The 26,970-nt window shown below is 34.5% G+C and overlaps 1 protein-coding gene across 1 annotated transcript; it reads right to left on the bottom strand.

The window, feature by feature from the left end:
• Positions 1–173: 173 nt before the first annotated feature.
• On the bottom strand, positions 174–26,244 carry LOC137401623 (endothelin-converting enzyme homolog). Its single transcript, XM_068088064.1, has 15 exons — positions 25,962–26,244; positions 25,469–25,657; positions 24,586–24,794; positions 22,551–22,616; positions 20,647–20,793; positions 14,214–14,300; positions 13,337–13,470; positions 12,297–12,519; positions 11,055–11,231; positions 10,442–10,558; positions 6,753–6,918; positions 3,618–3,763; positions 3,368–3,439; positions 1,782–1,951; positions 174–565 (listed from the first exon to the last, which is right to left on the bottom strand). Exons 1-15 carry the CDS (start codon positions 26,242–26,244, stop codon positions 466–468), a joined length of 2,286 nt encoding a protein of 761 aa, XP_067944165.1. The 3' UTR covers positions 174–465.
• Positions 26,245–26,970: the final 726 nt, after the last annotated feature.

Below are 26,970 nucleotides of genomic sequence, written 5' to 3'. Positions count from 1 at the left end.
ATTGCCAATGTCAAGTGGTATATTGCCAAGGTCAAGTGGTATATTGCCAAGGTCAAGTGGTATATTGCCAAGGTTAACTGGTATATTGCCAAGGTCAATTGGTATATTGCCAAGGTCAACTGGTATATTGCCAATGTCATGTGGTACCAACTAAAGCATTTTTACCGTATCATTACACTCCATTTTATTGGTTGATTTGCAAAATACACATAGAAATAATAAAATAATTCCGTTGATAAAACCAACTGGGAAAAGATACGGGAGTAACAATTATGCTCTGTATTTTATTAAAGACTTCTATTCAATGAACAATAGCAAAAATATATTCTCTCGAATACTAATAAAATAATTTGATCAATTATGCCCTATACTAATCAACTCAGTCACAAATATGATGAATAATATGTTTTCAAGGCTGTTAAAAGCTGGGGAATACTGTAACTGGGATCTAGCGGTTACTTTCATCTAAAATACCTCGCATGGCTTTTCAGCGACCATTTTGGAGCCAGGTTTGCATTGAAATGCAGCTGCAAACTCTGGTGTGTGTGCCAGTGCCTGGTTTAGCCTGCAAACACATTGTAACTTTATTGACACAATAAAATGCTAAACTAAAACAGCTTATTGAGTGTTTCATGTCACACATGTTCTTATAGCAGCAGCTCCAATTGACTTCAAGCACTACTATAAAACCAGATATAGCATCGTATCCACATACACATAGATATAGCATCGTATTCACATACACATAGATATAGCATCGTATCCACATACACATAGATATAGCATCGTATCCACATACACATAGATATAGCATCGTATCCACATAGACATAGATATAGCATCGCATCCACATAGACATAGATATAGCATCGCATCCACATATACATAGATATAGCATCGCATCCACATATACATAGATATAGCATCGCATCCACATATACATAGATAAAGCATCGCATCCACATATATTGTACATAAACATAGATATAGCATCCAAAGACAGCGAGTTCAGAGGAGATAAATAACGAAAGCGTGCAGAAACATTCACTAAAAGTTTAAGAGATTAGCATAAGTTAATGGATCATTCCCACTGTGAATTTCAACTTGAAATGCTTTGTTATCTCATCTCAAAAACTCATAATATATTAGAGTTGTCTGATCATGGCACAAGGTTGCCTAATAATAAGAACATATAATATACGATGTAGATAATATTTCTTGTTAAAGCAAGCTGCCAGCAAGGCCTGGTGCAGCGTAGAACAATCTTCATACATATTATATTGTTACATGGCAGCACTGATATTTCTACCCAGCTAACAAACCTCTAATCGCTGAAGCTATAATCCATAAATTGTCAAAGCTAGTAAACTAAGCAATAACTTCATATAATTGGTAGAAATAGTGTTAAACTATGAACAGAAAGAACAGAAAGAAATATCTAGACCAAAAGTGTTGATTTTCGAAACGAAAGCATTACCTGCGGTAGGCTGGGTTTGTACACAAGGAAGTAATGAAGCTTGTTTACAGCCATAAACTTATTTCAAGACAATGTTTTTGTCTTTTACGTGCTTATTGCTAAGGACTCTTAAAACAACTTCCTCCTTGACTTCCTCCTTGACTATGCTAGGAATGGAGTGTTGAGTGGAAACCAGTAGTTCAAGTAAGCAGGTGTAAGTGCCAGTAGCTCAAGTAAGCAGGTGTAAGTGCCAGTAGCTCAAGTAAGCAGGTGTAAGTGCACAAACATGTTATTTACAAAATATCACAAATGTGATGAATCTTACCTCTGATCTTCGGGTAAAATCTTTCTCTCGGCTTTTGAAATAGCGAACTCATCGCGCCGCACATAACACTGTGTTTGTGCGTACGAGAGGAACAACAATTGCTCATTGGTCAATCCTAATCCGGGAGCCAATTTCTCTGCCGAGTTATCCGCCACCCAATCTTTGTATGCCTGCCATGCAGAGGAGTTGTATTGGTATATAACAAACGAGAATTGAATTCTCTGTTAAAATGTTCACAGTACATATAAGTCATTCAAACCCTTTTATAATAATCTACTCTGGCAGACATGCCAAATTAAAGCCTGTTTTTAGACACAACGAGCTTTGTGCAGCCTCATGCTATGATATCATTTCTCAAGTCAATAATAATAACAGTGGTAATAATAACAATATTAATAACGAGAGTAATCTGCAACTAAGTGACTTTTTTTACGGAAGTATTACAATGAAGAGGTCTGCAACCTGACCAATCAGAATGCAGACCCTACGTAATATATCCTTTGATTGGTCAAATCTACTTTCGAATCATATTTGTATCATATTCCACTGTCAAATCATATCCGCTTGACACACAGGTGATATTGTTTGAACCCCATCCATGTTTTAAGGGCAATCTATAGCGTCTATCTTCACATTGGTTAACAAATAAAAATGTTTGACCAAGCAATTAATTTAAGCTTGTATCATACAAAAGGTAGGCTTTGTTCAAAAACATTTTGTACCACTACTGCATTTGAATGGTGTTCTGTGTAAACCAGTCTTCACAGCAAAAACATATTTTATAGTTGAGATGCTTTTGAGTCTATTGAGGCCAACTTTTTTGCTTCGTGCCCGTCCACCACAAAAGACATACATGTATTTCATTTGTTAGAAAGCTCATTTAGTGTAGAAAGTTTGTGATTGCTGCAAAATTTGTAAAGGCAAAATAATCTTGATTAGAAGCTTGGTGTATAGTTTTATTATGTGACAAGTCAGACATCTGTGGGGATGCATCGTTGCAACTGTCCTAGTGGTAAAGGCAAAATTCAGCCATAGTGTCTGCGGTGACACCATGACGCTTTCTTAGCTCAGATCTATGAAGCTGACCAACTCTCAATGTGAAGTCATTGGTCGCACTGAATGAAAGTCAAAAATGAACCATGCAGAATATACATGTAACCCTGCCCATCCACATACAGACATTTACATCCACATACAAACATGTATATCCACATACAAACATGTATATCCACATACAGATGTGTACATCTACATACAGACATGTCCATCTACATAATGACATGTACATCCACATACATACATGTACATTTACATACAGACATTTACATCTATATAATGACATGTACATCTACATACAGACATGTACATCTACATACAGACATGTACATCCACATACAAACATGTACATCCACACACAGCCATGCACACCGTCACACTGGCTTGCACATCAACACACGAGATTACACACTAACATACAGACATACACATCAATGAACAAGCACACTAAATCTATCCACGTTAGTTAAACTGTTCTAGTCAAAAATCTACACAGGAAACATTGTGTGACAACTAGAATTACTACTCACATAGAGAGCCATTCTTAAAGCAGCAATCTCAGCTGTCAGCTCTCTGGCAACATATGTACCCTCTATTGGCACCTAAAGTAGAGCAACACTGTATGATAACAACCTGCTATGTCAGAAACAGAATGTACAGTAGTTTTAAAGAACACTTACCTTTTGTTAGTCAATCATGGTTTCACATACTTTTGATGTTTCATAGGCTTATAAAATTCAGTAAATGTTGGCAGTTGAGTGAGAAATATTTATTACATACGTATATAAGAGGAGAGTCAGGGTCAACTTTGTATGGACCAGCTTGGATGGTGAGACTCTCGAAGCAAGCTCGTCGTTTATTATACATAGTTGTTGTGTTCTTTGTCCACCAATCATGATACGACCCATTGGGGAAGTAGTATCCGCCTGCAAATACACAAATATTGCTTTAAATGTATTAATACAATATAACTGGCACCATGCTGTCCCGGTTTATCCTGCTCTGATCTCTCCATAAGAATTATGAATAGGAGCAAAAGGTTGTGAGTACATATGTATACATATATAAACATGTGTATATATATACTTGTATATAAGGTATATATATATATATATATATATATATATATATATATATATATATATATATGTATATATATATATATATATATGTATATATATATATGTATATATATATACATGTATATACTCCAAAGTAGTGTGTTAAAGCTGCCAAATAGTGCTCAATGAGTGATCAGAGCTTAAATATAAAATTTATTCATGTAAAACCTTAGATAAAAAACAACTTCATTACTATTAGTTTCATGTCTGTTACGCAGACAATCATCAGATAAAATTGTTTTGGTCCAACTGAGTTATATATGTAAGAGAGGTGTAATTACTATAACGACTGATAGCTATGTAATTGCATTCCGTAGTGCAATCTCATCCGATGCTAATGAGTTCAACCGAGCAGCACCACCGTACCAGCAGGCATTGACAACAAGCGGATATACACACCAGCTGAAATTCACACCCCACGAGACCACTACACCAACTAAACAACACAGGCGACGAAGAAAAATCACATGGTTCAACCCACCATATAGCAGAAACGTGGCAAATAACATCGGTCAGACATTCATCAAAATATTAAATAAATCTTTTCCGAGTAATCACCCTCTAAGAAAGCTATTTAATAGAAACAACACAAAGATTGGCTACAGCTGCATGCCTAACATCAAACAAACCATCAACAATCACAATAAGAAGCTTTTGAACAACGCCTCGACGCACCCAGCAAACAACAAAACATGCAACTGTCGCGCACCAAATGAATGCCCTCTCGAAGGAAACTGTCTTAGCAAGTCGCTCATTTACCAAGCTATAGTCACCGCAGACGACGGCAGCAAACCTACAGAAAGTTATATTGGCCTCACGGAAAATACCTTTAAGACACGATTCAGCGGCCACATATCATCTTTCGGGCACCAGCACAAGCGATCTGCCACAGAGCTTAGTAACTACATCTGGCAGCTAAAAGGCCTGAACACACCGTATACAATTAAATGGAAAATCGTTCAACACGCAAGGCCATACGACCCAGCCACCAAGCGTTGTAACCTGTGCATATCAGAAAAGTACATCATCCTCACAAAACCAAAAATGAGCTCACTCAACAAGTGTAACGAGCTAGCTTCCACATGCCGACATTCTGCTAAATACACACTACGAAATGCAATTACATAGCTATCAGTCGTTATAGTAATTACACCTCTCTTACATATATAACTCAGTTGGACCAAAACAATTTTATCTGATGATTGTCTGCGTAACAGACATGAAACTAATAGTAATGAAGTTGTTTTTTATCTAAGGTTTTACATGAATAAATTTTTTATATATATATATATATATGTATACGCTTGTATATATACATACATGTGTATATATTTGTGTGTATACATGCATATGAGTACATACATGTATATATGAATGTATATGTATACGCATGTGTATGTATACAAGTGTATGTAAATATACACACTAGCGGAATGTCCAGAGTTGCACGGGTGTTAAAAATGGAAAAATATTATGCTTATAAACAATGAGAGGTAATGAGAGTTGCTTGCTACTTGCTATTAGCCTGGCACACTGCTAATGGATAATTTGAGTAAGCATACTAATAAAAGCTAACCACTTAAATAACCGCTTTTCATGGCGTTATGGCGCAACGTTCAGAAGAGCGGTAGCGAATTTGCATTCATATACCGACATATATCGGCTAATGAATCCATCGGGCTCGTTTGGCTTAATTGGCAAGGGATCGTACTGATGAACGGGAAGGTTTGCGATTAAATCCACTGCGATACATATTCTTTATCTCAAGATTTGAATAGCTATAGCTGGATAAACACAGACACAAACTTTGCAAAATATATATATACATATATATAAATGTATACATATCGGTGTATATGCCTATATAAATACAAGTACATATATACATATATTTATATGTGTATATATAATTACATAAATGTGTCTATATGTACTTATATACATGTGTATATGCACTATGCATACATAAAGTTTATACATATATGTACACATACATAGATATGTATATATACATATACATGTATGCAGTATATACTTGCATAGATAAACATTTACATGCATACATACAGTATACATATACATTTGTATACTCACATAAATAAATGTTTATATATATATATATATATATATATATATATATACTTTTTTTGTATATCAAGTCTACAGTCTGAGGAATGCACTAGCAGGAAACTGACAGTAGCTGAAAAAAAGATCAGTGAACTATTTAATTTTCTAATTTATACTGCTCCATCCTATGTTGAGCACTCTGATTTTAGTTCTAAGTATGATACATTTCAATATATACATATAAATATATATATAAATATATATATATATAAATATATATATATTTATATATTTTTATATATTTTTATATATTTTTATATATTTATATATATTTATATATTTTTATATATATATATATATATTGAGTAGAGTATAACATGGATGAATCAGTGCATGGCTGAAAATGATTAGATAAAACATTGTTTCTGTATTGCTTTCATTCAGATATACATGTACACGTAATTCAATAATTTTATGGTCTGTATTCATGAACAAAATAGTCATATTTGGAAAGTAAGGCAAATGCAATAAAAGCTCCATATTGTTGACTGAACACACGTTACGTGAATTGGTGGAGCTGGAAGCATACTTGCTGCCATGCCTGTTCAGAGATTAAAACAGTTGTATGATATAATATGTTTTAGCATTCAGAGATGACCAGAGAGTGTAATGTTAAAACTAGATAAAATGGGCTCACTCACCGATTGTTAAGCAATCAATTCCTTACCTATTTCGTCGACAGCGTGTACAAGTTCATGGGCGAGTGGAACACCAATGCTACCAAAGTTGTAGTACTTGGGAAAGTTTTTTGCATAGATGGGCCATTGAAGCATGCCGGCAGATACTAGCAGTTCATTCCAAAACATTTCATATTCGGCATGCACATCCCAAACCTGTAATTCAAAAGCTGGCTAGAGAGTATAGCGCTGAGATATCAGCTACTTCTGCATTACTTATGTTACATTGCCTGATAGCGGTCAAGTCAGATTGGCGCACACCCCTAAAATGGTCATGTGAGAAGAATAATGATTTTATTCTGGAATGTTCCCTGAGCACACTGACTATCTAGCATTCACTTTTATAGGCAAATATTAGCAGGCTGCTCCATAAGAGGAAAAGAAAAATTGTGCATGTAGCCAATCTTTAGTGTGTAAGGCAGTTTGTTTAAATGACCTCATGACTAATTTTGTCAGCAAAAAATGTCGACCAAACTTCTGTTGCACAATCGAAAGAGAAAAGATGGTAACGCAATCTTATTGCAAAAGGAAAACAGCAAAAATGCCTTAGCATGAGGCTCCTAACATTTATAATGAGAATAACTATGTAATTCTGCCAGTTTACTTGAAACCTAAGACATGTCTGTGCAGTGTAAAGTTTCCCTGATACTTAAACACGATGTCCTAGTTGGCATGACCCGCAAGAGCTCCCTGTGACAACCGCATATACTAGCTGTCAGTGCTTGTCAGCATATCTCTCCCTCTACTATGTGTTGCTAGTGTTTTGTTTAAATCAACTTGACAACTCTTTGCTGATAATAACTACACACAATCTGCCAAGAAAAAATAAGGATGTTTGTTTTTCACTTGAATTTAATCTCCATTAGCCATTTTACAAGACAATGTATTAGTTGATTTCTTTGTTCCTCATAGGCAACTTAAACACATTTGTGTCAAGCTCGTCAGCTACAGCATGTACTTAGTTTTCCAAATAAGGGGTTATGTTCTAATCTTCTTGGCTAGTCTTTATACTAAACTCTCGAGCTAGTATTTACACTAAACTCTCTAGCTAGTATTTATACTAAACTCTCTAGCTAGTATTTATACTAAACTCTCTAGCTAGTATTTATACTAAACTCCCTAGCTAGTATTTATACTAAACTCTCTAGCTAGTATTTACACTAAACTCTCTAGCTAGTATTTATACTAAACTCTCTAGCTAGTATTTACACTAAACTCTCTAGCTAGTATTTATACTAAACTCTCTAGCTAGTATTTACACTAAACTCTCTAGCTAGTATTTATACTAAACTCTAGCTAGTATTTATACTAAACTCTCTAGCTAGTATTTATACTAAACTCTTTAGCTAGTATTTACACTAAACTCTCTAGCTAGTATTTACACTAAACTCTCCAGCTAGTCTTTATACTAAACTCTCGAGCTAGTATTTACACTAAACTCTCGAGCTAGTATTTACACTAAACTCTCTAGCTAGTATTTATACTAAACTCTCTAGCTAGTACTTATACTAAACTCTCTAGCTAGTATTTATACTAAACTCTCTAGCTAGTATTTATACTAAACTCTAGCTAGTATTTATACTAAACTCTTTAGCTAGTATTTATACTAAACTCTAGCTAGTATTTACACTAAACTCCCTAGCTAGTGTTTATACTAAACTCTAGCTAGTATTTGTACTAAACTCTCTAGCTAGTATTTACACTAAACTCTCTAGCTAGTATTTACACTAAACTCTCTAGCTAGTATTTATACTAAACTCTTTAGCTAGTATTTACACTAAACTCTTTAGCTAGTATTTATACTAAACTCTCTAGCTAGTATTTACACTAAACTCTCTAGCTAGTATTTACACTAAACTCTCCAGCTAGTATTTATACTAAACTCTCTATCTTTTATTTATACTAAACTCTTTAGCTAGTATTTACACTAAACTCTCTAGCTAGTATTTACACTAAACTCTCTAGATAGTATTTATACTAAACTCTTTAGCTAGTATTTACACTAAACTCTCTAGCTAGTATTTACACTAAACTCTCTAGCTAGTATTTACACTAAACTCTCCAGCTAGTATTTATACTAAACTCTCTAGCTAGTATTTATACTAAACTCTCTAGCTAGTATTTACACTAAACTCTCTAGCTAGTATTTACACTAAACTCTCTAGCTAGTATTTATACTAAACTCTTTAGCTAGTATTTATACTAAACTCTCTAGCTAGTATTTATACTAAACTCTCTAGCTAGTATTTACACTAAACTCTCTAGCTAGTATTTACACTAAACTCTCTAGCTAGTATTTATACTAAACTCTTTAGCTAGTATTTATACTAAACTCTCTAGCTAGTATTTATACTAAACTCCCTAGCTAGTATTTACACTAAACTCTCTAGCTAGTATTTATACTAAACTCTCTAGCTAGTATTTATACTAAACTCTCTAGCTAGTATTTACACTAAACTCTCTAGCTAGTATTTACACTAAACTCCCCAGCTAGTATTTATACTAAACTCTCTAGCTAGTATTTATACTAAACTCTCTAGCTAGTATTTATACTAAACTTTCTAGCTAGTATTTATACTAAACTCCCTAGCTAGTATTTATACTAAACTTTCTAGCTAGTATTTATACTAAACTCTAGCTAGTATTTACACTAAACTCTCTAGCTAGTATTTATACTAAACTCTCTAGCTAGTATTTATACTAAACTTTCTAGCTAGTATTTATACTAAACTCCCTAGCTAGTATTTATACTAAACTTTCTAGCTAGTATTTATACTAAACTCTAGCTAGTATTTACACTAAACTCTCTAGCTAGTATTTATACTAAACTCTCTAGCTAGTATTTATACTAAACTCCCTAGCTAGTATTTACACTAAACTCTCTAGCTAGTACTTATACTAAACTCTCTAGCTAGTACTTATACTAAACTCCCCAGCTAGTATTTATACTAAACTCTCTAGCTAGTATTTATACTAAACTCTCTAGCTAGTATTTATACTAAACTTTCTAGCTAGTATTTATACTAAACTCTAGCTAGTATTTATACTAAACTTTCTAGCTAGTATTTATACTAAACTCTAGCTAGTATTTACACTAAACTCTCTAGCTAGTATTTATACTAAACTCTCTAGCTAGTATTTATACTAAACTCTAGCTAGCGTTTATACTAAACTCTCTAGCTAGTATTTATACTAAACTCCCTAGCTAATATTTATATTAACCCGTTTTAACAACGGTCAGGTATGATTTGAAGGTGGTCAAAGCATCAAGCATCAACAACTAGCATCAACAACTTAATTATCTCAACCTATAAGTTTTTTTTTGGTAATTATCCATTAACCTACAAGTGGATGTAAAAATACCATATTTTTGCAGGCATCGGCCTCTTAGAGATATTATATTTAGTCTCTCAGCATGTTCTCATGATCAGTGATTGTATGTACAAAATAAAGCTTTTCAGCAAACTCGCATTGTCCTTGACACAATTTTCTGGAATTTTTACATAACTTCTCTCGTTATGCTTTTGACTTATGATTATATGTAAATACAGACACTGAATACGTGCTCACATCGATTCTATGAGCCTATCTCAATAATATCAACATCTATGAATTTTAAGTACTTACCCTTGCTTCATGTGTCTACACTGACTTGATGTATTTACATAATTTAACTTACATTGACTCTCCAGGCAGTCTTGTCTAGCCCTTTCACAAATTTATCATTTGCTTTTTTCATTTCAAATTTTCCAATCTCTATAAGGTTAGTCAAGTAGTTACCCTTCTGGATGGTTAGCTGAAGAGAAACATAACAAGCACTTGGTGACTTAACATAGCATTTAGTGACTTAACAGAGCACTTGGTAACTTAACAGAGGACTTACTGATTTAACAGAGGACTTAGTGACTTAACAGAGGACTTAGTGACTTGACATGCATTGATACAAATAGCTAATGTTTAGTGATCTCATGGATCTTTTCCTCACGGTCTCGTAATGCCTTAGCATTACTTTTCTTTTTTGTTTAAACACAGCTGCCATCAATATTGTTGTATAACTTTTAATTAAAGGTGCAATCATATAGTCTTTTGTTTTCTGTCTTACACATAAGGGTTACTCAAATGATAGGAAACAAAATATAGATTAAAACGAGATGATGATATATGAAGGTCGTAATTTTAATACATTTTTTGTTGCAGCTGTTTTGGATGTTAGAATAGTCCACAACATATCAGAATGTTTTAACACTCATCTGCCAGAAAGAAAGCTTCCAACTAAAGCTTGCCGTACTCACCGATTTATATTTCTCATCCAAAACATCGTTATCGGTCATCCAATCAGGATAGCCCACCTTGTCCACAACCAGCCGTAGTTTCTCTGCCGCTACCTTCTTGGATGGCTCTTCCATCCAATTTATGGCACTTAGCCTATCTTGCAGGCCTTGCTTTAGGTATTTGACTACATTGTCAACCTGAAGTATAGAGTATGCTTGAATTCATCAGTTTTAATAAAACTAATGCACAATAAAATTATAACTAAGCAAGTATATTGGTATAATTTGACCAACTTTAGCTTCGACTAATTGCAATAGTTATAATGAATTTTTTCACAGGGTAAGGTCTGATGCTGGTGAGATATTTTAGCTGTTGTTTTCTCGCAAATTTTCTGATTCTGTTGTGAACAATACTTGTCTCAAAATGTTAAAAAATTCTGTAAGAGATAACTTATTCTACTTAATATTATACCTAAAATAAACTTAGATTTGCTTCCTCTTGGACTATACGTTTATTCGCTGCAAGGGATTTTACTTCTAACCAAGAAATTGTGTATATAAGGGTGGAATTAAAAATTTAGATTGTTTTCTTCCTTTTAATGCAGCACAAATTGTGTAGTTTACCATTTTTCTAACATTCGGATGAATTCAATAAAAATAATATTGAAAATGGAGTAGTACTCATTAACTTTGATACTGTTCAAAACATGACAGGGAATGACAAAATATAGTTCGTAAGGATTAAAAGTGATGCGTAATAGACTTTCGTCCTTTAGCAACTATATTAATTATATTTGAATAAATTATATTAATTATAATGAATAAATTATATTAATTATAATGAATAAATTAGATTCGCTAATAAAATAAGCTAAATTATTTCAGTAGTGAGATTATTTCCTTGGCTAATATCGAATGTGCAACTCAAGAAATAGAAGGATGCTGAATGATTAATTTATTTCACAAGAAAATTACTCCTACTTAAAATAATATTGCTTATTTCATCGCTTAGTCTTAGCTGCTGTCACACTTCAATTAATAGTAGACAAAGTTAAGGTAAACTCAAGGTCTGTGGCTGATTTATTCTGGTGTAATAATTATGGCAGAAGCAGACCAAATAAAAAACGAAACCGTATCAAAATTTAGACGGGTAAAGAATCAGTTGTGATGAACAAGATCTCATAATTAGGGTAAAGAAAAGATGTCTCCTAAATAAATTAGGGATCCTAAACAGTTACTCCTGAAGGGTGATACCGCACTAACCGTAGCCTTGTCGTTAGTATGCAGGTGTTGTTCAATGTAGATTGCTCCAAGGGCATCACCAAAATGGGACTGTATCTTGTTGAAGCAATACTTAGGTATTCCTAAAAAGGTTGGGTTGCCAGTACGCGCGACATAGAACTCTCTGTTAGCATGAACATACTGCCATCCGAGGTCTGTCACATATCCAAGCATCAGTCGCCACGTCAAGTAGTTGTTTAGCACTCTAAAGAGTATGCAATAGCTTTTTACCAGACACACATACATATGTTAGGTCAATTCACAATACATTAGTGCATCAACTCACAGTACATTAGGGCACCAACTCACAATACATTAGTGCATCAACTCACAATACATTAGTGCATCAACTGACAATACATTAGTGCACCAACTCATGATACATTAATACTTCAACTCACAATACATTAGTGCACCAACGCACGATACATTAGTGCATCAACTCACAATACATTAGTGCACCAACTCATGATACATTAATACTTCAACTCACAATACATTAGTGCACCAACTCACAATACATTAGTGCATCAACTCACAACACATTAGTGCATCAACTCACAATACATTAGTGCATCAACTCACAATACATTAGTGCATCAACTCACAATACATTAGTGCATCAACTCACAATACATTAGTGCATCAACTCACAATACACTAGTGCATCAACTCACAATACATTAGTGCATCAACTCACAATACATTAGTGCATCAACTCACAATACATTAGTGCATCAACTCACAATACATTAGTGCTTGAATAACACATAAGTTTTCAAGTTCTTAACATTGTTAGCATCAATTATGTTTACCAATAATATTTTAATTTTTATCATTGATTAATAATTGTCTAATACAAATCAACTTAGTGTTATTGATGGAAAAGCAAGTATTTGAAAGTCTTGTAGATAATAGTTACAAATAATTTTATTCTCACAGTAGTTTATGCTGTTACACCACTCTATTCTCTTGCTCTCTCAACGCAACTAGGCGCATGCTGACGCCGTTTCTGATCTCACCTAACATTGTCTGTGTAATTCTTAACAAGATCGTTTAGTTTTGTCAACAAGTCTGCCTCAAGAAGAACAACCGTTGTGTCTCCGGTCACCCCTGCTTGCTGAAACATGCTTCTCAGAATATCTCCCAAATTAAACTACAAAGAAAATCAGTTGGTCTGTAAACAACTTCTGACAGAGATTTTGTAATAAGTTATAAGGTTGCTTAAAAAAGTCTTTTCATGATTTTTCACTACGACTTCTCTAGCTACATTTTCAGTATTAAAATGTTGGACTACTTTCCACATGAAAAGCTGTCTCTATCTGCGATCAGAAGGCCTCCATCTCCAGTGGGTAAAGACCTGTTTCCAAACAATGTTATTTTCCAAATATCTAAAATTCTTTTTATTAACCTTCAAACTTCATCAATGAAAAAAGGTAAAGGAATTTTATTAATCGACAAAATATTATAGACCCCTAACAAAGGTTATCGGCATCCATAACAAGCCTATAAAATATTGTCATTGCTGTCATACTTGGGACTGCAATAGGCTTGTTGCTCTATCATTATGAAATAGCGATAGAGCAGTTATTATTAACAGTTAACAGTTATAAACTGTTTCAAACTTCCACGGAATTTGAAAGTGAAGCTGACTAGGACCTCAGTTATATTATTTTAATCAATACCCTGCACTCAAACTGCTGCTGCAGTGGTATGAGTAGTAACTGACTTATTTTATATTCTGTTTTAGAGTTCCGTTGTAATTAAAGTCTTTTGAAAGAATACAGGAGCAATTATGATTATATAACCTTATCCTTGACCCAAATCTCAACTATTTAAATTCAACCTAACAATCATTTAATTAAGTCAACCCATATGCTGTACTTGAAATTTATTCACCTGATCTGACTTGGCGTTCAAGTCTTTAATAGCCATTCTGTTTTCGTGTTCATGTGGTTTGTCAGAAGGCAGTGTGTGCAGTGTCAGCTTCAAAGGGAAAAAGTTCACATTGAGTTAAAAACTCAAACCATGCAACAACCTTTATAAATCGCAAGATGTAAGATTAACAAAGGCTAGAAAACACAGTTTAGTAAAGCTATGTGTAAAAGATATGACAAACATCAAAGACCCAAGTTTTACGTATCTAAGAATTCCAAGTATTACGTGTGTAACACTCAAGTGACATGCAGGGTTTAATTAAGGTTTAAAAGTAATGTGTGTGAAAGTGAAATGCTGCATGCACCACATTTTCAAAAGTTATATGTCTGGAAGTTTTGCGCTACATACACATAACTCGAGTATAATGCCTGTAACACTCAATATATATATATAAAAGGTTGGATATTTACGACCAGTTTCCTAGTAATATGCAAAACTCAAAAGGCTCAAACATCTTGCGACAATAGAGGTGTGTAGCTCCTTACTATAATAAGTGCAATACAGAAAGAAATCACTTCACTTAAAATAAACTTGAACAAACTTTTTGTAGATTTTGTCAAAAAGTATTGATATCTTTCTATTATTTGATGTTTGATGTTTGAGGGGATCAGATTGTCAGAATGGTTCTAGAATAAAATTGGTAAAACTTGATTGCAATTAGAATGCTAAATAAAAAATTTGTACAAAACGACGTCACTACTTATTATTGTTAGTATAGTTGATATCGATTATCGCGTTCAAGTTGTAGCATTATGCGTCTCCATTCCGTCGGTCTCTTTACTACTATAAACGCCATAATCGCACTTTTATTCGTCTGAGCATTTTAATCGCCATCAAGTTTTATTTATTTTAATCTTGAAACATCCACATTGAAAAATCAAAAACACTTGCAAAAGATAGAAAAATATTGATACTTTTTGATAAAATTCTAGAAAGATTTTGTGTAAGTTCATCTTTAACAACTTACATTAGCCATATGAAGTTCAAACCCATAGACATCTTTAACAACCTACATTAGCCATATGAAATTCAAACCCTTAGACATCTTTAACAACCTACATTAGCCATATGAAGTTCAAACCCATAGACATCTTTAACAACCTACATTAGCCATATGAAGTTCAAACTCATAGACATCTTTAACAACCTACATTAGCCATATGAAGTTCAAACCCATAGACATCTTTAACAACCTACATTAGCCATATGAAATTCAAACCCATAGACATCTTTAACAACCTACATTAGCCATATGAAGTTCAAACCCATAGACATCTTTAACAACCTACATTAGCCATATGAAATTCAAACCCTTAGACATCTTTAACAACCTACATTAGCCATATGAAGTTCAAACCCATAGACATCTTTAACAACCTACATTAGCCATATGAAGTTCAAACTCATAGACATCTTTAACAACCTACATTAGCCATATGAAGTTCAAACCCATAGACATCTTTAACAACCTACATTAGCCATATGAAATTCAAACCCATAGACATCTTTAACAACTTACATTAGCCATATGAAATTCAAGCCCATAGACATCTTTAACAACTTACATTAGCCATATGAAGTTCAAACCCATAGACATCTTTAACAACTTACATTAGCCATATGAAGTTCAAACCCATAGACATCTTTAACAACTTACATTAGCCATATGAAGTTCAAGCCCATAGACATCTTTAACAACTTACATTAGCCATATGAAGTTCAAGCCCATAGACATCTTTAACAACTTACATTAGCAATATGAAGTTCAAGCCCATAGACATCTTTAACAACTTACATTAGCCATATGAAGTTCAAACCCATAGACATCTTTAACAACCTACATTAGCCATATGAAGTTCAAACTCATAGACATCTTTAACAACCTACATTAGCCATATGAAGTTCAAACCCATAGACATCTTTAACAACCTACATTAGCCATATGAAGTTCAAACTCATAGACATCTTTAACAACCTACATTAGCCATATGAAGTTCAAACCCATAGACATCTTTAACAACCTACATTAGCCATATGAAGTTCAAACCCATAGACATCTTTAACAACCTACATTAGCCATATGAAATTCAAACCCATAGACATCTTTAACAACTTACATTAGCCATATGAAATTCAAACTCATAGACATCTTTAACAACCTACATTAGCCATATGAAGTTCAAACTCATAGACATCTTTAACAACTTACATTAGCCATATGAAATTCAAACCCATAGACATCTTTAACAACTTACATTAGCCATATGAAATTCAAACTCATAGACATCTTTAACAACCTACATTAGCCATATGAAGTTCAAACCCATAGACATCTTTAACAACTTACATTAGCCATATGAAGTTCAAACTCATAGACATCTTTAACAACTTACATTAGCCATATGAAGTTCAAACCCATAGACATCTTTAACAACTTACATTAGCCATATGAAGTTCAAACTCATAGACATCTTTAACAACTTACATTAGCCATATGAAGTTCAAACTCATAGACATCTTTAACAACCTACATTAGCCATATGAAGTTCAAACCCATAGACATCTTTAACAACCTACATTAGCCATATGAAGTTCAAACTCATAGACATCTTTAACAACCTACATTAGCCATATGAAGTTCAAACTCATAGACATCTTTAACAACCTACATTAGCCATATGAAATTCAAACTCATAGACATCTTTAACAACTTACATTAGCCATATGAAGTTCAAACCCATAGACATCTTTAACAACTTACATTAGCCATATGAAGTTCAAACTCATAGACATCTTTAACAACCTACATTAGCCATATGAAATTCAAACTCATAGACATCTTTAACAACCTACATTAGCCATATGAAATTCAAACCCATAGACATCTTTAACAACTTACATTAGCCATATGAAATTCAAACTCATAGACATCTTTAACAACCTACATTAGCCATATGAAGTTCAAACCCATAGACATCTTTAACAACTTACATTAGCCATATGAAGTTCAAACTCATAGACATCTTTAACAACCTACATTAGCCATATGAAATTCAAACTCATAGACATCTTTAACAACCTACATTAGCCATATGAAATTCAAACCCATAGACATCTTTAACAACTTACATTAGTCATATGAAATTCAAACTCATAGACATCTTTAACAACCTACATTAGCCATATGAAATTCAAACCCAAAGACATCTTTAACAACTTACATTAGCCATATGAAATTCAAACTCATAGACATCTTTAACAACCTACATTAGCCATATGAAGTTCAAACTCATAGACATCTTTAACAACTTACATTAGCCATATGAAATTCAAACCCATAGACATCTTTAACAACCTACATTAACCATATGAAATTCAAACCCATAGACATCTTTAACAACCTACATTAGCCATATGAAGTTCAAACTCATAGACATCTTTAACAACCTACATTAGCCATATGAAATTCAAACTCATAGACATCTTTAACAACCTACATTAGCCATATGAAATTCAAACTCATAGACATCTTTAACAACCTACATTAGCCATATGAAGTTCAAACTCATAGACATCTTTAACAACCTACATTAGCCATATGAAATTCAAACTCATAGACATCTTTAACAACCTACATTAGCCATATGAAGTTCAAACCCATAGACATCTTTAACAACCTACATTAGCCATATGAAATTCAAACTCATAGACATCTTTAACAACTTACATTAGCCATATGAAATTCAAACTCATAGACATCTTTAACAACCTACATTAGCCATATGAAATTCAAGCCCATAGACATCTTTAACAACCTACATTAGCCATATGAAGTTCAAACCCATAGACATCTTTAACAACTTACATTAGCCATATGAAATTCAAACTCATAGACATCTTTAACAACCTACATTAGCCATATGAAATTCAAACCCATAGACATCTTTAACAACTTACATTAGCCATATGAAATTCAAACCCATAGACATCTTTAACAACCTACATTAGCCATATGAAATTCAAACCCATAGACATCTTTAACAACCTACATTAGCCATATGAAGTTCAAACTCATAGACATCTTTAACAACCTACATTAGCCATATGAAATTCAAACCCATAGACATCTTTAACAACCTACATTAGCCATATGAAGTTCAAACTCATAGACATCTTTAACAACCTACATTAGCCATATGAAATTCAAACTCATAGACATCTTTAACAACCTACATTAGCCATATGAAGTTCAAACTCATAGACATCTTTAACAACCTACATTAGCCATATGAAATTCAAACTCATAGACATCTTTAACAACCTACATTAGCCATATGAAATTCAAACCCATAGACATCTTTAACAACTTACATTAGCCATATGAAATTCAAACTCATAGACATCTTTAACAACTTACATTAGCCATATGAAATTCAAACTCATAGACATCTTTAACAACCTACATTAGCCATATGAAATTCAAACCCATAGACATCTTTAACAACTTACATTAGCCATATGAAATTCAAACTCATAGACATCTTTAACAACCTACATTAGCCATATGAAATTCAACCCATAGACATCTTTAACAACTTACATTAGCCATATGAAATTCAAACCCATAGACATCTTTAACAACCTACATTAGCCATATGAAATTCAAACCCATAGACATCTTTAACAACTTACATTAGCCATATGAAATTCAAACTCATAGACATCTTTAACAACCTACATTAGCCATATGAAGTTCAAACTCATAGACATCTTTAACAACTTACATTAGCCATATGAAATTCAAACTCATAGACATCTTTAACAACCTACATTAGCCATATGAAATTCAAACCCATAGACATCTTTAACAACTTACATTAGCCATATGAAATTCAAACTCATAGACATCTTTAACAACCTACATTAGCCATATGAAGTTCAAACTCATAGACATCTTTAACAACTTACATTAGCCATATGAAATTCAAACTCATAGACATCTTTAACAACTTACATTAGTCATATGAAGTTCAAACTCATAGACATCTTTAACAACCTACATTAGCCATATGAAGTTCAAACCCATAGACATCTTTAACAACCTACATTAGCCATATGAAATTCAAACTCATAGACATCTTTAACAACCTACATTAGCCATATGAAGTTCAAACCCATAGACATCTTTAACAACCTACATTAGCCATATGAAGTTCAAACTCATAGACATCTTTAACAACTTACATTAGCCATATGAAGTTCAAACCCATAGACATCTTTAACAACCTACATTAGCCATATGAAGTTCAAACTCATAGACATCTTTAACAACTTACATTAGCCATATGAAGTTCAAACCCATAGACATCTTTAACAACTTACATTAGTCATATGAAGTTCAAACTCATAGACATCTTTAACAACCTACATTAGCCATATGAAGTTCAAACTCATAGACATCTTTAACAACCTACATTAGCCATATGAAGTTCAAACCCATAGACATCTTTAACAACTTACATTAGCCATATGAAATTCAAACCCATAGACATCTTTAACAACCTACATTAGCCATATGAAATTCAAACCCATAGACATCTTTAACAACCTACATTAGCCATATGAAATTCAAACTCATAGACATCTTTAACAACCTACATTAGCCATATGAAGTTCAAACTCATAGACATCTTTAACAACCTACATTAGCCATATGAAATTCAAACTCATAGACATCTTTAACAACCTACATTAGCCATATGAAGTTCAAACCCATAGACATCTTTAACAACCTACATTAGCCATATGAAGTTCAAACCCATAGACATCTTTAACAACCTACATTAGCCATATGAAATTCAAACTCATAGACATCTTTAACAACCTACATTAGCCATATGAAGTTCAAACTCATAGACATCTTTAACAACTTACATTAGCCATATGAAATTCAAACCCATAGACATCTTTAACAACCTACATTAGCCATATGAAATTCAAACCCATAGACATCTTTAACAACTTACATTAGCCATATGAAATTCAAACCCATAGACATCTTTAACAACCTACATTAGCCATATGAAGTTCAAACCCATAGACATCTTTAACAACTTACAATAGCCATATGAAGTTCAAACCCATAGACATCTTTAACAACTTACATTAGCCATATGAAATTCAAACCCATAGACATCTTTAACAACCTACATTAGCCATATGAAATTCAAACCCATAGACATCTTTAACAACCTACATTAGCCATATGAAGTTCAAGCCCATAGACATCTTTAACAACCTACATTAGCCATATGAAGTTCAAACCCATAGACATCTTTAACAACTTACATTAGTCATATGAAGTTCAAACCCATAGACATCTTTAACAACCTACATTAGCCATATGAAATTCAAACTGATAGACGTCTTCAGCAAAGTCCTCAGCCTTTTTGTTCATCTCTGCGTCTGTCATAGAGCTACCAGAGTCCTTCATCACAAGCTTGCTTACTGTCCTCATAAAGTTCTTGGTAGCATTGATGATCTGCAAATGCAGACGTCTGTTAACCATATTCAAGATCAACAATTTTGACTTTTGAGCGATAATAATAGCAACTTTACAAAGTTTTGCTGTACTCGATACAAGTACATGACATGATGTGTGCTACAGAGTTGAGTATGTATGACATGGTGTGTGCTACAGAGTTTGGTATGTATGACATGGTATGTGCTACAGAGTTGGGTATGTATGACATGGTGTGTGCTACAGAGTTGGGTATGTATGACATGGTGTGTGCTACAGAGTTGGGTATGTATGACATGGTGTGTGCTACAGAGTTGGGTATGTATGACACGGTGTGTGCTACAGAGTTGGGTATGTATGACATGGTGTGTGCTACAGAGTTGGGTATGTATGACATAGTGTGTGCTACAGAGTTGGGTATGTATGACATGGTATGTGCTACAGTTGGGTATGTATGACATAGTGTGTGCTACAGAGTTGGGTATGTATGACATGGTAGGTGCTACAGAGTTGGGTATGTATGACATGGTGTGTGCTACAGAGTTGGGTATGTATGACATGGTGTGTGCTACAGAGTTGGGTATGTATGACATGGTATGTGCTACAGAGTTGGGTATGTATGACATGGTGTGTGCTACAGAGTTGGGTATGTATGATACGGTGTGTGCTACAGAGTTGAGTATGTATGACATGGTATGTGCTACAGAGTTGGGTATATATGACATGGTGTGTGCTACAGAGTTGGGTATGTATGACATAGTGTGTGCTACAGAGTTGGGTATGTATGACATGGTAAGTGCTACAGAGTTGGGTATGTATGACATGGAGTGTGCTACAAAGTTGGGTATGTATGAAACGGTGTGTGCTACAGAGTTGGGTATGTATGACACGGTGTGTACTACAGAGTTGGGTATGTATGACACGGTGTGTGCTACAGAGTTGGGTATGTATGACATGGTGTGAGCTACAGAGTTGGGTATGTGTGACATAGTGTGCGCTACAGAGTTGGGTATATATGATATGGTGTGTGCTACAGAGTTGGGTATGTATGACATGGTGTGTGCTACAGAGTTGGGTATGTGTGACATTGTGTGTGCTACAGAGTTGGGTATACAAGACATGGTGTGTCCTACAGAGTTGGGTATGCATGACATGGTGTGTGCTACAGAGTTGGGTATGTATGACATAGTGTGTGCTACAGAGTTGGGTATACAAGACATGGTGTGTCCTACAGAGTTGGGTATGCATGACATGGTGTGTGCAACAGAGTTGGATGTGCTGTGGAAACCATTTCATAAAAAGGTCTCAACTACACATGTTGAGATTTACAGCGGATGTCACTTGAGGTAATACTTTGAGATTAATACCCTATATCCTAAAATGTCAGAAGTTAGAAAACAGACTAGAGTTTTATCAAAACTTTATGTTTGATGCAAAGTTTAAGTTCAACTGAACAGAGCTTAATTATGTAGTGCTATTACAATGTAGTGCTATTACAATGTAGTGCTATTACAATGTAGTGCTATTACAATGTAGTGCTATTACAATGTAGTGCTATTACAATGTAGTGCTATTACAATGTAGTGCTATTACAATGTAGTGCTATTACAATTGGCGTTTTTTCTAACTGACAGATTTCAGTTTTATGGCATAAATACATCCTTTAAAAGTTATCCGCAAAACAATATGTTTTATTATTTATTGCCGGCTATGTGATTCTAGTTAAATCTGTATAAAAAATTATATACATAAATGGGAAAGAAGTGAAAATGACTCACTGGTAACTGCTTAGCTGTCGTATCAAGATACTCCCACCAATAGAGGGTCATTCCTCCCAATCCGATCTGCAATAATGGCTGGCATGGTTAACATAGCGACAGGGTCGATAAGTTATACATGTCTAGAGAACTGTTCAATTTAAGTCAGTAAATTTGTGTCACGCTTTACCTCTATGACATTTTTTGTCGGATCCTTCCAGTCAGGGCTAACGGAAATGCTGAACAAAGCCTCTTGCCACAAGTCAACGTGAACGCTTTTTAAAGCCTCAGTGAAACTATATGTTTCATTATCCCAAGTTCCAATATGAACCCAACCACCAGCTTTATCTAACACATTTGCGATAAAACTCTTGGTTCCATTCAAATAGTTTCCGTAAGTGTCTATGCATGACTTGTAGAAATTCTTGATTTTAACTTCAGAAGCCCAATCTACATTCCGGCTCGCCGCACCCAGAAGAATACTTTCTATCTGCTTGTCATTTTGTTCCACCAACTCGTGAAACACACTTAATTCTAATTCATCATCTTTGAGACGATCAGGTGTCCAGATCCGACTCGAGCAAGCGTAAGAATAAAAGTCGGCGCAAGCATCGATAGTGGTATTCCGCAATAACGACAATGTAGCACTTGCTTCTAAACACCCAGCATCCAAACAACTGTTGGGTGCAAGTTTGACGATGTTTGTCTGGTTATTAAAGGTGTCAGGTTGATTTCCTACACCGAGAGCCAAAAATGTAACAGAAAGAATAAATAGAATCAGTGCTACAAGTCCAATTCCACAAAATATAAGCTCCCTTTTTGTCCACTTGACTTTGAATAGTTCCGTAGATCGTTCATTACTGCTAAACGCGTTTGGCGAAAACTTGTTTTCCATGTTACTCTGATACGAGACAGTCGCTGAGCAAGACTTGTTTAACCGGCAGCCATAAACGAAGTGTTTAAGCAAAGCTGACAACAACTCTCTCAAGAGACCAATAAAATACCACAATCTCGTACCAGTTGTGAGCTCACGCCGCCCCTCCACGCTACTTGAGTTTCAAAATGCGCTGCCCATCAAGATAGCGGTGCATGAAGCAAACACAACATGGCCATGTCCGGTTGCATTATGCTATCGGTCACGGTTGGCACTCAAAATACCTTATTAGATAGATTTCATTGAAAAATGGGCGGAGACAAAAAGCCAGTTCTTTAGAACATAGACTAAAGGGAGGCTCTGATCCAAGCGTCCAACATGTCAGAGTTCTAAGGACACTGTTTAAAGTAGCGTTTAAACAGTGCCTAAGAGAATTATGTATAATCTATTGGCAGCTAGCCCAGTTACTTATTTGTCATAGTATATGTAACATCGGAAAAATGAGTCAAAGGTTATTACGAATATTGCTGATGATCAAATGTCTAGCGATAAGACAGAATTATAGAACTGGTTTCTGTTATACAATGTCTAAGATGTGGTCCACAAACAGAGAAAGTGTTTCCCTGAACAGATCAATCAATGCTAGAGAAAGACAAAAGTTCTACCTTTACATGTGATAAGATATCTAGCAACCTCGTATACAATTATAAAAATAAAATTATAATATATACCTTCTGAATTATGATACAATCATAAATTCTGATTTATGAAAGTGCTTTATTACATTGAAGTTAATCAAACAAATTATGCTGTACTCCATCAAAATGTACTCTTTTCAAAGTCTATTATAAGCGTTTGCAAACATTTTCAAATATCTATCGTTGATAATGCACATTCATTCCACACAAAATAACACCAGCCGTTACAAACAGTTGTTACAATAATAATCGATACAATAATACAAGCTAACAATATTTGTTACAAAATAGCACTCTAATGCTGAGTTAAAATAAAATTCAATTCACACTAACAAACTATTAGTCAATGTCAATAGCAATAAATAATAGCATTCATTACAGTTATATAAAGTGCTACAAGAATATATCCATTTGCGCTTATAAATACTCAGAGGTTTGCAACTCCGCAAACGATCGAGCAAACATAGTTCAGTAAGTTTTTTACCTGAATGGTGTTCTTGGAGGTGTCAATCCAATCTGTTCCAACAAAAGCTCGAAACAAAGCGTCCGTCCAGAAATCTACATGTACTTTTTTCAACATATCTTTGATTTGAAATGTATTTTTGTATCCTGTTTCTTGAGGCAAAATATTCCAGCCTCCAGCTTCTTTTAGCACCTTGTCCACAAAGGGTTTTCCTCCAGCTAATGAATGGGCTAAAACAAAGATATGACAAAGAAATGATTTACAATGAATAATTGCGTTATACGTAAGGTTTCAAGGATATAAGTTATTCTTTATCCATTTACCAACAAAAAAAACATGTGCTGTTTCTACAGGCTGTTATTTATTTTTGCTTTAATACGAGAACTAATCAAGTTTATTTTTAAATCTTAATTCTGTGTGAGCAATCAGCCACTGTTCGAGTGTGATGTCTGCGTAGCGGAAACTGCAAATGTTTGTAAGAGCACTGTTGCACCAACAATCACTCTGTCATTTTGGCTGGACCTGTGTGAGTCGAGTGGCAAGGGAACCTTAATGACTGAAAACATGCCCAGCGGCGAAGAGCAATGTCATTCCAGTCACCATCAGTTTCCATTGTTGAGAATTGAACCCCAGCCGTTGTTTGCGGGTCAGGCGTTTCAGACTAGGCTACAGTTGCTCTCTAGAAATCATAAACACTAACTTTCAAGTAATGGTCTGCGTCATCTGGAATTCTAAGAACAGAGTTCCGTGCCCTGAGAGTTTTTTGTTTCAAGATATCGTTTGTAGTTGGCTTAGTGTTATTTAAACATTTATGGTCAAGTGGGATGAAAGCAAAAATAGCATAATATTAGCAATAAAATCTAACTGCTTTGGATTTTGCACAAGCCTGATACACGGTACTCACAATAATCATCAATGCAGTCAGTATAGAAATACTTGATCTTAGCTTCATAGCCGTCAGAACTTCCTTTGTTTGGAGTCGTCAAAACCTTAAGAATATCCTCCTCCGACCGCTCAGCCACAAGTTGGTAGATTGACTTCTCCTGCTCATCTGGCTGTATTGAAGACTTTGGTTCATACTTAAGCCAATTCCCTGTATGAGACAAATGACACCAATTAGTGGAGCCTCATTTGCTTATAGGATAATTATACTATCTTCAAACCTTTTCTGTGTATATAACAAATAATAACAATGATGCAGTGATATTGCTAAGAACTGTACTAATCCCATTTGCCAACAAACATTAATGATAACATCGGCAGCATATTGGTTGATGCCATTTTTCCATTTGAAATATTAATACTGTAAAGGTTTGTAGTTTGTGTAACTTAAGAACAGCTTTATTGTTGAAAATAGAACCTAGTAGTAGTGCTACTAGCAGACGATAGTGACTCACCGCATGCGTAGTTGAAGAAGTCATCACAAGGTTCTACCGCCGAGTCTCGAATGCCAACCGCCCCTGCAGCTGCGAGGAAACATGGCTGTGTTACACAGACATCCTGCACAGTGACGTTGACAACAACTGTAGTATCTGTTCCCAGATGATGATGAATTATAAGCCCTGCACAACACCCAACAGCGCAAACGCTAAACACTATCGCTAGAGTAACGACTGTAATTTCCCTAAAAGTGATATGCTTTTTTAACACAGGCACAATCACACCTTTTTCGCTGTTCATAAATTCTTCGTACCCGATGTGCACCATTTTGAGAATATGTAGCTGTATGCTAACAAGTGCGTATAAAACTGGCGGAGAAGTTAGTAGTTGGATGGTACCGTACTCTTATCTGTTGCTACTTGAAAGGAATTGAACGAGTTGGCACAAGATAGGAGAAGTATCATAAAAACGCCTACTTTTCCCATCATCGGATAACAAAATGCGCAAAGCTGAATGCACCATCACAACCTTAGATATAAAGGGAATATCTGGGAATTAATGTGGAAATTGTGTGTGGGTCCGCTCCATGACATTTTGTAAAAGTAGCGGTTTTAGGACAACTCAGCAGTGATGACTGCTGTTGCGCTCTCGCAATTCTTTGTTTATTCAGTTTTATAAGTGATTAGCCAGCACATTGGGTATAAGCTTGCGCAAGCTTTTCTAATACAAATATAAAGCATAAAGCTTCAGGTATAAATATAAATACATTCCCAGATTTCAATTTTGTAGAAGTTCATGAGCGTACTGCTCAAAGAATTATTGCAAAACTAAATGAACACAAAGTCAAAGGCATAGATGGAATCCGCGTGAAATTAGTGAAAGCATGTTCACTTGAGTTATCAAAACCTTTGGCCTACATATTCAACATGAGCGTAAAGCATGTGTTTTCTCACACAAAAATGAAAAGTGCTAAAGTTTTACCCATATTTAAAAACAAAGGCAATAAGCTTTTATCTTATAACTATA

The sequence above is a fragment of the Watersipora subatra genome, chromosome 1, assembly GCF_963576615.1.
Source record: "Watersipora subatra chromosome 1, tzWatSuba1.1, whole genome shotgun sequence".
Taxonomy (NCBI): Eukaryota; Metazoa; Bryozoa; class Gymnolaemata; order Cheilostomatida; family Watersiporidae; genus Watersipora; species Watersipora subatra.
Note: the sequence above shows the minus strand (reverse complement) of the source record. Positions and strands in the feature narration are given on the sequence as shown.

What these genes read in the sequence shown, in the direction of transcription:
- LOC137401623 (XM_068088064.1), bottom strand. Translation starts at nt 26,244, where the DNA reads ATGAACAGCGAAAAAGGTGTGATTGTGCCTGTGTTAAAAAAGCATATC. An exon ending in TGACTGCATTGATGATTATT is followed by an intron (nt 24,795 to 25,468) that starts GTGAGTACCGTG and finishes TCTTTGTTTTAG; the next exon opens with CCCATTCATTAGCTGGAGGA. An exon ending in CTTTAAGAATGGCTCTCTAT is followed by an intron (nt 1,952 to 3,367) that starts GTGAGTAGTAAT and finishes TCTGCATGGCAG; the next exon opens with GCATACAAAGATTGGGTGGC.